This window comes from Ixodes scapularis, unplaced genomic scaffold (assembly GCF_016920785.2).
Source record: "Ixodes scapularis isolate PalLabHiFi unplaced genomic scaffold, ASM1692078v2 PGA_scaffold9__187_contigs__length_104089568, whole genome shotgun sequence".
NCBI classification, from domain to species: Eukaryota; Metazoa; Arthropoda; class Arachnida; order Ixodida; family Ixodidae; genus Ixodes; species Ixodes scapularis.
Genome location: NW_024609884.1, coordinates 59239029 through 59251342, shown reverse-complemented (window position 1 = coordinate 59251342; position 12314 = coordinate 59239029). Strand labels below are relative to the sequence as shown.

The following is a 12314-nucleotide window of genomic DNA, read 5'->3' as shown; positions in this document are numbered from 1 at the left end:
CTTTTAGTACTATCTTCCGCATAATATCCAAATTTGTTATCCTCCATTGCACAAGTAATTCAATTTTAAACAGAGAACAACTGCTCAGATTGCGCTCGCAACACGCACAGTTTGTTGGCAACAGCGGAAGCTCAGACGTAACATTATGCAAAGAGAACCACGACAGCTTTTACTGCTTTCGCAGTAAAATAACTTTGTTCTAAGAAAGACAAGATTTACTGTATTGAGGGAAGCTCAGTTCTTCGATGATGATCTTTATACGCATGTTGATCAAAACTGGGAATAAGTCGGCGCCCGCGCCTCTGGCATTACCATACCTGATACACCTGATACGTCGTCCCCGCACGACCAGCGATGCATACTTGCGAAATTCGGCATGCAGTGTTGTATTAATGTTAATAATTGACTTAACAAATATTGGGGTGCCTTTTAATGAAATAAATATCACATCTGGCTATATTTCGGCCATGTCTACGTGACCAGCGCAAAAACTTAACAACGTCAGGATATCGCCGGACAAGCTCTTTAACCAGAGAAATGTTGTAATCGCTTCAAAGATTCACCATAAACACATTTTTTTGCACGTCCCGTAGTAGAAAAAAAAAAAGAAAAGCAAGTCAAAAAAAAGAAAAGAACCCCCCTAAGCAAAATTGCATTGACTCAAAAGTACTCAGAGTAAAGTCCCAAAAATGCAGCCTCAAAACATGCTCAGAATACACGCACCACATCGATTAAGAGTGCAAACGGAGCCACCAGCTGCTCCCTTTTCTCCAGTACGAGTAGGTAGGAGAGGTCACCGGATGAGACGGTGGAGTCGAGCAATCCACTTTAAGCGTACTGCACTAGAGTACCTCCCAATGCGGGGATTACCACTGCGAGCAGCCAACCTTGTGGAAGCAAGCAAGAGCCATTGAGTGTATGACGTTCCGGATAACAATTTATTTATATATAAAAAAAAAAAAAGAATGTGCAGCAGTTTCCCCTCTCGTTGATAGAGGGATGTCCCAGAGTCGCAGTGTTCACGTCGCACGGGGTCTGCCCCGTCACGATGCGGCCGTCGAGGGAGCGGCCGGAAAGAGTTCTTTGGGGCTCCACTCCATGGCGTCTTCCAGGCGGTAGACGGAGTAGATGGCGTTCCTCTGGAGGACGCAGCTGTCGTCGCCGCGCCGATGCACGCGCAGGTCCAGGCACTGAGAAGGGGGAGCCACCTGGCGCCGCACGCTTAGGTCCAACACCTGGCAGTCGGAGCTCGGCTCGTCCCAGCACGGGGCACACTCCTTGTCCCGCAGGTGCAGCTCGAAGGGCAGCAGCAGCCTGCACACCGCTTAACTCATTCACATCCTCTTTCCCTGTGGCTTGTCATCCGCAGCGTGCCATACGACGGCATCCTTTCTCTTGCAGCTCAAAGGATAACATCAAAACTATTCGAGCTACTGACCTGGCGAGAATGGTAGGGTGTACAAACCACCACAGTCTATCCAGTTCAATTGTCTCACTCTGCAAGCAATACAAATGCGTAGTGTCCCATAAAAAATGGCAAACGCGAAACCGGATGCTCCGCTCTCTTTGCCCAGTGCATTAGGCCGTAACCCATTTCGACTCCGTGAGCCCTCTGCCAGTAGAATTGGGCCCCGTGTAATATACAATGTCCCCCCCCCCCCCCCCCCTCAAAAAAAAAAAAAAAAAGGTTTGCAGTTTTTTTTTTTTTTTTTTGCTGCAAAGATAAATTATGCATCGCTGAACACTCCTCTCCCCAAGTGTAGCACTAGCGGTCCAAACCAGGTGCTTAAGACTCAGAACCAACCGTTACCTTATTCAAAAGTTATAAGGGCGGAGAATAAACATCGAGACGATTTAAATCATGACTGAAATCATAATTTAAATTTGACCTTTTTTTTTTGCAAATATAATCTCGAAAATGTTTTATTTATTGTTTGTATGTTATTTATGTTTTCTATGTGCATCTGTTTTGTATTTAACTCAATGAATCACCAAACCAAGGTTTATACCTGGCTAAACACTAGCACAAAGCACTGGTCTTCTGAGCAAATAGAAACCTTGAACTTTCTTTTTAAACCCTCCACTTCATTCGTCAGTTATGCAACATCCTACTAATAAGAATAAGAATCCAACACTTGAAAAGTAATGTTCTATTTCAAGAAAGTCAAAATGTAATAGAAAAAGCACTTAAAAAGGCTCCTTAAAAAAGAACAAGAAAAGTTTTTTTTTTTAACAGTCTAGTTGCAACACGCGTGTCAAAAAATTAATTTTCAGCGAAAAATAAATTTTTTTTAGAGCAATATTGAAGGTCCAAACGCGATTTAGTCGGCAGTCACCTCCTTTCCAATTGTTGTCTCTCTCGGCATTTCGGGTGCAGGGAGGAGGCGTGGATCGGCTTTGCCTTCAGGACTGAGATGGTCATTCCGGAATGACCCGCGACGTCGTAGACTTCGCGCGCAGAATTTCAAATAGATCTCTCGCCGTCGGTATTGCCCTAAAAATACCTGCCACCAAGCGGTGAGCGTAGAAAGGACCCGGATGTACACGATGGCACTGCGGTCGTATGGGCTCAAGGATCCAACCGGTTCCGAGCGTTCCGAAGGCATTCACCGAGCAGGTCTGGCTTGCAGTTTGGCGGTATGGCAGCGCGAATAGGCTCCCGTTCTGAACTCATCTTTACCCCGTGTTTGATGTTATTTTTGGCCAATGAAGTATCATGCCGAATTAGTGTTTAATCGCGCAGCAAATGCAATGCGAGCCGCCCTGCCCACTTCATACAGCCTATCCAGAACATGCTTTAGTGGCGCCCTCGAGCCGTCGACATGGAGTGCGGCAGCCGTGATCGCTCGCTGAGCTCACTACCCCTCCTCTAGTTCACGGCCACACAAGCCAGGACCAGGGACATCGTGAAGGAGGTTATGTTTTGCTTGTTTTTGTAATTTTAATTTGCCTATAACTTTTAAAATAAAGCAAAATTCGAGAAGAAAAAAGTTTCCTTAAATTCCTACGTTCAGTGCGCTTAGGTTCGCTGCAAATTAAAAACCAGTCAAAAAGTTGTTGCAAAACCCCTTTAAAGCTTTTTCACAAAAAAAAAAAAAAAAAAAAAAAAAAAAAATTCAAGCTGTTTTTGCTTTACTGTGGCAGGATTAACCTTAAACTGTGTCAAATTTACAGTAATTCTTCAACATCGTTTTCAGTAATTGGATGGACCGGTCAGTTTTTATTGATCAAACAATTTTATAGCTACAGTGATTTAAATCAAATAAATCCAGTTAATTTTTTAAAATCATTTTTTCAAAAATTATGTTTAAAAAAGTCGTTTTTATTTTACTTTAATTATAAGAGTCTTTTTTTTTTTTAACTTTTAATGGGAATATGGGGTTCGTTCTCAGTAAGTGGTGCCCATTCAGCTCCATATATTCAAGGGCAGTCAGCTGCCATTTTCCCATTGAAAATTAAAAAAAAAAAAAAAACGCCTTTGACAACTTTTTAATAAGATATGGGTTAGTTTTGAAACTTTGGCATCTGGTTTGGACTGCTAGTGCTACATCTGGGCAAAGAATGAGCGTTCAACAATGCAGTTTATTATTTTTTTTTTCCATAAAAAAAACCTCAATTTTTGTTTGAGACTTTCTGAAGTAAAAAGTGCAGTGGCGACAATTTAAACCACTCCATTACGAGGAAAAAAGCACACAGTGGCAAATATATGGATATCTGTTCGTGTTTACACAACACATAAAAAATGTGGAAATGACAAGAACATGTTTCACCACATTTCGCTCTTGCCATTGCTTACGAGCCAATAACAATGTCACTTAGTTTAGGCTTGTTCACGGTGAATTTCTTCAATGCTGCGTTTGCAATGAAGAAGCGGTAGCGCAGCACACGACAGCCACATGAATGTTGTGTTCTCGCGTTTTTCATAATTTCGCCTTCATGGCATTTGTGAGTTTCACTTAGGAATTTTCAAGGGACCTACTCATTGGACCAAGTAGTGCCCCGTGTGCAGTATGTAAGAAGACTGTGAGCCAATCGTCGTGTGAAGGCGTACAAGAGCTGTTCCCTGCAGTTTTATTCTTGCCGGGGAATAGAGTAGAGTGGAAGGCATCAAACTAGGTGATAGAAACACGAGCTGGCAATAGAGCAGCTGAGAAGCACACACCCCTTGGAAAATTTTCAACAATCCCTTTAAAGTTGACAATAGACACAGTTCTAGGCCAACAGGCATTCCTTTCTCCGGAAGCCTCGCCCCACCTGGACCAGGTCGGCCCGCTCCGACATTTGTCTGCGGGAGGCCCGGACTGACCTCTCGTAGTGGCGCCTGGTGCAAGTGGCTGCACTGGTGCTGCTCGGGTCACCTCCAAGCTGGTCGTACACTTGTTTCCACTGCTTGCGACCCGTAATCTGGGGTTGCCAAAACATCCACAGTAAGAAATATGATGCAAACCCACGGCACTTGACCTCCAGCCACCTCGTCCCGCCTACCTTTTCGTATCCTCCTAGCCGCTGAGAAAACTGGTAGAAGTGGTACAGGTCGACTGCAGAAACAGAAAGTGCATATCAACTCGCCCACTCTCCACTTTGTGACGGTCGCCGCCAGACATATACGGCAGCAATTATACACTGGGAAGCTCCTGCCTAAACGCAAAACTTTGTGCATCCCGGGAGGTGTTGCTGTCTGCTATGTCTTTGGGGAACTATATTTGCTTTACTCTCACGGTGTTTTCCTTTGCTGGGGCTATTTATAGTTTCGAAATTTGACACTCTGCTCAAGTGATAGGCTGGAGGAGGCCACTTCCCTTGTGGGTTGTTCCTGCGGTAGTGGATTTTGAAAGTGGAGGATGAACACTCGTTATCCAACAGCAGAGGTTCTGTCAAGTACCCCTGATTCAGGGACGAGATTGCCGGAGTGTTGAATGGAAGCAGACAAGCAAAAATAAAACCGAATGGAAGAAAGGCGACAACTTTTCACCCTCAATATTTCCTTTCAATGCTTTCTCAATCTGGACAGCTTGCAAGCACCGTACATGCTCTTGCTAGACAAGTTAAAAAAAATTATGTGCATTGACTTATTCTTAACACTATCCTATTTAAAGACAAAAAATAAAAAAATAAACCACTAAAATATCATGAAAAAAAAAAAAAAAAAAAGATTGCGGATTCTGACTCTTGTCAGCTCAGCCACCCTGAATCACAAGGTGTATTTTATTCTCTATATTGAGAATCTTTGTAAATACCATGGCTCAGATTGGTTTGGGGCATCTACAGCAAATGGACCTTTCCACATACCGACGGCACCAGCCAGTGGCTGCACAAACTAAAAATCGAGGAAGTGACCTACCTGCGCTACCAATCGATAATGGGAGCTACGCTACCAGTTTCTTTGCTCTCCGAGCTGCGGCGCATGCCCAACGTGATCCAAAGCGTCCTTTTAAACGTCATGTTTTTCTTTCCGTTCACTTTCTTTTTTTGTGTAACACAATTATATATATATGCTGCAATTACGCATTCTACTTGCTGATCCACAGCCTCCTTCCGAATTTCCTAGATTTTTCGTGCAGACTTCCGCCGCTTGGCATCGGGTGCTCGCGCGTGCGCAGAATGCTTCTCGGAAAAGGTCCATTCAAAGCTATCTAATAGGGAGATGTCAACACCGATCATCAGCTGTACGGTTTTGTAGGCTTAGGCTAGGTGGAGCAAGCTACACAGGGTACGGTCATTACCACCCATCTGGCGACGACAATGTCACGTTGGTGCTGCGTTCGCGGTATGACATGTGGCTGACCTAGCCAATTTCAAGATGGCGAGCTGCTTCTCTTTTAGTCTTTTGTGTAATACCTATACAGCATGTCCCAAAAAAGATTTACACACCAAAATGGCCCGTAAAAACCAGCGACTTGGTATATCAAGCTGTAGCTTTTGTCGAAGACATCTTTTACTGGTCTAATTAACATACTAAAATTTCTATTTTTTTTTTTTTTTTTCACCCAAGAGAACTAAAATGATAATACAAAAACTGAATTTTCCAATGGTGGAGCAGCAGCTGATGGAAGGAGATCGAATGACCGCCATGCCGTCGTTTGATCTCGTTCCACCAGAGATGGTGCTACGAATGCCGGCAAGCCGCGCAGTGGGAGCGGTGACGGACTTCGCGCAGAACTCTCTTTCAAGCATGCGTTCCAGTTTGTGTTCCTGATATCCGCGAAAACGCAAGCTGATAATTCAATTCTCAGCTCGCCTTTTTAGCACGGCGAGCGTTACATAATAGACAGCGATAAATAAAGACGCCAAATGCTACTTTACAAATCACTTACTCTTATTAAGGGGACACACCCCCTAGGAGGGTCGAATTTTGAACCCTTGGCTTAAAATTAATGAAATTTATAGGGTAGGCTGGTGGTCATGTTAGAGGGTGCATAACAATATTTCAGGTCTGTCGGTTAAGTGGGAAGAAAATTAGGGCAGCTTTTATCAGCAACACACCTACATTGTTTAGTTAATCTATCGTCGGAAAACTATCACAATATTCAAGATTTTTATTTGCTAGATTATAGCAGAATGCCTAGGAGGCGTGGAAAGCTTTTTGTAAAAAGTCATTTACATATTTCTATCTCTTCTGCAAAATTGGTCAACTTCTTGGTCTTTTGTGTCTTCGACGACAAAATGTCAACATTTTTTTATAAAAGGCATCCTTAAAGTGACAAAAAAATTCCATAGCCGCATTCCTTATTAAATTTCAGTCAAGAAAAGTGAAGAACGAGCCTTCCCTGTATTGCCATTATCAAATGATGAACAGTGAAAAGCTATAAACCATAGCGATTTTACAGGAGAAGGAAGAAGGGGTGGGGGGGGGGGGGGAAGGGGGCAGTTGAAGGTTCTACCGTATTTACTCGAGTAATCGTTGCACTGTTTATGAAGAAAACCTGTGGGGTCGCTTTTCCGCGGAGCACGCGGATTGACAATCACCGCGATCGACAGCATGACTCCAGCGGTCTACAGTACAGAGATAACGTCTTCGCGCAAAGATACCACCTACGAAGATTGCATTTGTATGGAGAATCGTGTTCTCAATCTAATTATTCGCTATGTTATTTATGTGCAACGCAATGGTTGGCTGTATGTGTGCTTTGCGGGAAAATAGAAGAAAGGGCCTCGTTTATAAATAGTGCGGCTATTACTCGAGTAAACACAATATATTACACCGTTCATCACTCCACCCAGCGCAGCCTCGGAGAAGGTTGATTTGAACATAATGGAATAGGATGGGATGAGTACAAGCTTCCCAGCGACTACCTCCAGGAGTTTATTGATTTTAAGGCATCAATGTTTATTGAAGAAACACTTTTTTGCAACTTTTGTCGTGGAACAACTTCGTATTGCCAGTGGCAATGGTGCCAACGCCAAATCAGGTAGAAGAAATGTTAATTGATACAATTGCATTCTTCTGACCCTAGCACTCATTTACACATGGATATTATTTTAGTTTTGAAAAATAGGAAACATTTTGGAGAAGTGGGAATCAAACAAAACTACACACCAATAATATCTGAATATTCAAAAAAAAACAAAAAAACTCCAAATTTGATGAAAAATAAACTTAGAAAACACTGAATCTTAGTTATATCGTTTGGTGGATTTAAATGTAAAGAACCTAGACAGACGCTCTTGCATGTTGCATGGCATAGGGCAGGGGTGGCCAAGCTGCGGCTTGCGAGCCGCATGCAGCTCTTCTTGCTTCAGTGTGTTCTTTGGCAAAGGCACGTTTAGGCGTCAGGCACATGAGATTGTGACGAATGTGTACTCTAGACTTCGTCAGCAGTCTCAAACCGCGCCATTTTGTGAAGTTGTTAAGTGAACATTGGAGTTGACTGGCACTGGGAAATCTAGGAAAAGTTGATCTGCCGACGGCGGGAAACATTCTTTGATGAAAAAAATGGGTCAAAATCGTGTGTCGGGGCAGCGGTCAGAGGCAGAGCCACGTGGTGTCGATGGAGCGCCGAGAAAACACATACTGCAGTGTGACTGGAGGGACGTGGTTTGCTTTTGTTGCTGTTATGCGTTTTGCTAAGAAAGGAAGCTTTGTTCAAATTTGGAGATAAGGTGGTAGTCGACCGCTCAACTCGCTTTTTACGTGGGCTCCAGACGGCTCAGGCACCACGGCAGAGAGGAAGACAGGTCTGGGCACCGAACATTACCAACTTCCTTGTTCTTACTTCCATCTCCGTGCGGTCTTCCTCTGTCCAACTGCGTCAGTGAAACTATCGTCCGCAAAGCCCAGCAGCCACCAAACTGGGATTTTATTCCAGGATGCAAAATGGCGTTCTTAATCATGTAGCAGACGAAATGTCTTCCTTTGACTCCTCTGTGCAGACGCTGCACAGATTGATATACAAAGTCCAGGCAAAATCATGTCCTATCGCAAAAAATTGAATGGCCCCGGCCACCCGTGTCTTTGGGTATGCCTGCAGCTAAGCTGAAATGAAGTATAGAGGTTCACGAAATCTGCTAGAACGAAAGAAAAAACAAAAACGTGGGGAGCAGCTCTAATCACTGCTTTACACAACGAAGGAAAGGCACGAGAGAAGAACCAAAGCACCAATGTTACGTCATTGCCCAGTGTTGCTTGACTAGCAGCTAACCCGATGGCCACCTGCTAAAGAGCAGTTGGTCTTGGCTTAATATCAGTTCTAGCAGGGTATGCGGCTTCACTCTGACGTAATATTTTGGCTACGATCACATTTTGTGTCACTAAAGCGATACCAGTAACTTAAAGGGACACTGACAGGGTATTTATGCTCGTTGAGGTTTTTAGTTGTACGTGACATATGAGAGCCCAACTACCCAGAACACAATTTGCGGCTCGAAATTCGGTTTCGTTCTGCCCAAAAACCGCCGATCAAGAACTGGCCGATTTGAGTCGCGCTCACTTTCTTTTCCGTGGTCACGGGCCGTTTTCTGAAGTTTAGACGCAACCACCAAATTGAATCAAAGTTGTTGGTCACTGAAAGCACACACTCAATATTAAAAATAAAAAAAAATACGAGACCCATCTTTAGTGAATTCTAAAAAGCTGCAAATAGGTTGATTAAAAAAAAAAAAGTTGCACAGAGAACCGGAAGCATACTGGGCGTTCACTGCGTAATTCTCAATATGCTGTTGTTTCACGTATCATGGGACTCGCGGGGACGGCGGCGGCAGCAGACGACGAGCGTTGGACCTCTACTTCAGAACTGTCATTCGCGGTACCGGCGAATAGACCAATCTCACGAGGAGTTGCGCGACGCCACCGCTGCCGCGGTGCATTCTGGTACCTGTAGTTCTCCCCAGTTTTCCGGCCGCGTCGGCGCGCATGCATTGTACGCCCGGCTTTTGGAAATTTTCGGGTTAGCACGAGATTTTTAGCCAGGTGTTGACTCATCGTTTTCAGTCGGTGGCTTCACATGTTGTATGCCATGGAGCTATAATAACAGCACCAGGCAAAAAGGCCTCGGATATTATGTCTTCCCGCAAGAAAGCAGCATGGCAAAGGAAGGTCGACAGAGCCGGACGTAGCGGCAGGAAAAATAGAGTTTTACGATTTGTTTCGCGATTTGCTTCACAATTTATATCCAAATATTGCACGTCAGCTAAAATATGTAAGATTACAGGGCACGAGACATACAGCGTGCCGAAGTGTTCCGTAAGCAGGAATCTCTGACCATTTGCTCCATAGCGGCCTATTCGTTGGTCTTGCTTGGCGGAGGCCGTTTTTAATACACTTCTTACTCTGTGTATTTTGGTGGTTATAACTGTTATTGCGACGACATGTTTCAAGCACAACTGTGCTTCAGAAGATCAGGACAATCACTAAAAAAGGGCACCGATTCCCGATATGCACCACTTGATATAAAACAACTTTTTTCGGAAGCAGCCTTCAGTTTTTTTTTTTTTTTTATATTTACGCGAAAAGATCACATAATGCAATTTAGAAGTGCAACGCGTACTTACTGCCAAAAATGTTACAAACGAACCTCATCCATTTTGTGGTGGTCTATTAGGCTGGTGTTACTGATCCATTCTGCATTAGCACCAGTCGAGACCGCAGAAAAAGGTTTCCCCCGTCGGGCCACTGTTAGCGTTCGGATCTTGCGCAAACAAAATAAAACTGAATAGAAACTGTGCACGAAAAATCATCTCCACCCCAAGCTTTCAGGTATCTGGCATAGTTGCTTCTTTTTGATAGATGCCAATTATTACGGCGCGTCAGGCATGGCCTTTCTGTAGATCAGTTCTTTGTGTGCAGGCTTCTCCCGCTGTTCATCTGCACTCTGTCGCACAGGCTGTCAACCAGAATGAAACAACTTCTAGAAAACTGTCGCTGACCGAGGAAGTCTATTTAGCTCCTCTTACTTGATGGCTGATTAAACGTTATGCACAAGACTAGCACCACCAAGCTCAGTTTTTCATCACATTTGATTCTGTTCCGTGGTGCTACACCGAGCCGGTGGTCCCTCAAATTTCCTTGTTCTTTGCTATTGCACTAGATTTCCACTTGTTTGCAAGGTGATTGAGACGTTCCAGAAGTCGGAATGCTCGAGTAGTGGCGCCGTTGTTTTTTGTTTTGTTTTTTCCGCGGCCGCAGTGGGATTACCCAACACCACCTAGACAGAAGGCATCCGCATGGTTTCCTCTTCTTCTATGAAACGTCATCACAGTCGGATCGCGCTCGGTCGGCTATTGGACCTGAGCCCGACCTTCGACGCGCTGATTGGCCACGAGCCGCAGCCGAACACTGACGCAGCACTCGTGCCCAATCTCTCGCCTCGATCGATCCGACTATGATGACGCGTGTGGAGGCCTTCTGTCTAGGTGGTGTTGGATTACCCCGTGAACGGCAGTCGGCTTACGCGTTCACAAAGACGAAGAAGCAGACAACGGCGAAGCAGACGACAAAGCGATTCTTAAGCGATAAGACGACTGAAACTGCTTTTCTGCACTTGCTGAGGTAAGTAAGGCATCACAAACAACACAATCTTATGAAGTAAAAACATGCAAGAGAATCAAGGCGATACCGGGGCGTGCCAAATGATAATCTATGATGATGTACGTACGCGCAGCCGCATGTAGCCGGGAAGGGATGACTACAAGTAGCATGGCGGCGGCACCACTTCCGGAATGCGCGCGCCTGCGCAGTTCGCTTGGTGACATCGGTCTATTCTGTCTTCCTTCGAAAGAGAACTTTTGGACCAATCAAAATAATTGGTATTCATCCCGTACGACACGCCCAACCAACAAGCCGATTTGCACGAAGACGTCACCGAGCCGTTGCCCCCTTTTTGTGGCTGAAAACATTGCGCGTGCAAACAAACGTCAAGCACGAAATGGGTACTTAGAGTTGAATATACACGCGTATGATTTCTTTACTAGGTGCGAATGTGGCCAATACGTGGTGCTGTGCAGCTTCGAACCGGGAGTGCTTTTGCTGGAGGAAAATCGGCAGCCAACTTTCCCGCCTACAGTACACCGGCTGCATCATTACTATCAGAGAGTTCCCCCAGTAGCTCAATGGAAAAACGTCCACTTCACATGCAGTGGGCACGGATCCAATCCCTAGCTAAGCGTTTTTTTTTTTTTTTTGTTTTTTTTTTTGCAGACATTTTGCAATATTTAGTACTTTTTTTCTTCTTTCAATTATCACTGAAAAAAAAAAAACAAATGTTGTGGACGAAACGTCGCTGATCTAAATGGTATGGGATTTCCCTTTTGACATCTGCGAACTCAATGTAGTCACTTTCCACAAAATGCAAGGAGCATATGAATCGGGTAGCGTCCGCTTTCCGGGGTGCCCGTAACAGTTCCACCGGAATAGCAGCCAGCCATTGGTCCTGATCCCGTTGATCTTTCGGAAACTTGTGCAGACTCTGCCGCACAATGCCACTTTCAGATGCAGGACATATGTGAGGCAGCTCTTCACGCAACATCTTGGGAGTATTCTTCTCGGAGCCGATCACGGGAATTCACCACGGGCATTCACTACTCATTTCCAACTCTTCAATGTACAAAACAACTCATCTTGAAGTGCAGAACAGCGAGCGGAACAAACATACTGCAAAGGAATCGCACAGCAAACAGTTCCTGCCACGCGTGTCGTCTGCTAAACGCAGAAAAAAAAGAAAAAGAAAAAAAATACGGAGGGGGAAAAAAAAAAGCAGTCGGTCGGGTGTAGCCATGCGACTTCCGTCACTCACTCTCTCCTCTCCACTCTCCGACCTCTGTACGCGGGTTTTGGTTTCGAGCAGTTGCATTTCTTGGCCTTATTAAAAATATATGTGACA

General features: G+C 44.6%; 1 protein-coding gene across 1 annotated transcript in view; it reads right to left on the bottom strand.

Moving 5' to 3' along the window:
- Positions 1 to 917: 917 nt before the first annotated feature.
- Positions 918 to 12314, bottom strand: part of LOC8032837 (AT-rich interactive domain-containing protein 5B) — a 34066-nt gene continuing 22669 nt past the window's right edge. The window contains exons 4-6 of the mRNA XM_002400962.5: positions 4486 to 4538; positions 4307 to 4404; positions 918 to 1314 (exon numbers count right to left, since the gene is read on the bottom strand). Coding sequence (XP_002401006.1) covers positions 1044 to 1314; positions 4307 to 4404; positions 4486 to 4538 — 422 coding nt within the window. The 3' untranslated portion in view covers positions 918 to 1043. The remainder of the gene's footprint in view (positions 1315 to 4306; positions 4405 to 4485; positions 4539 to 12314) is intronic.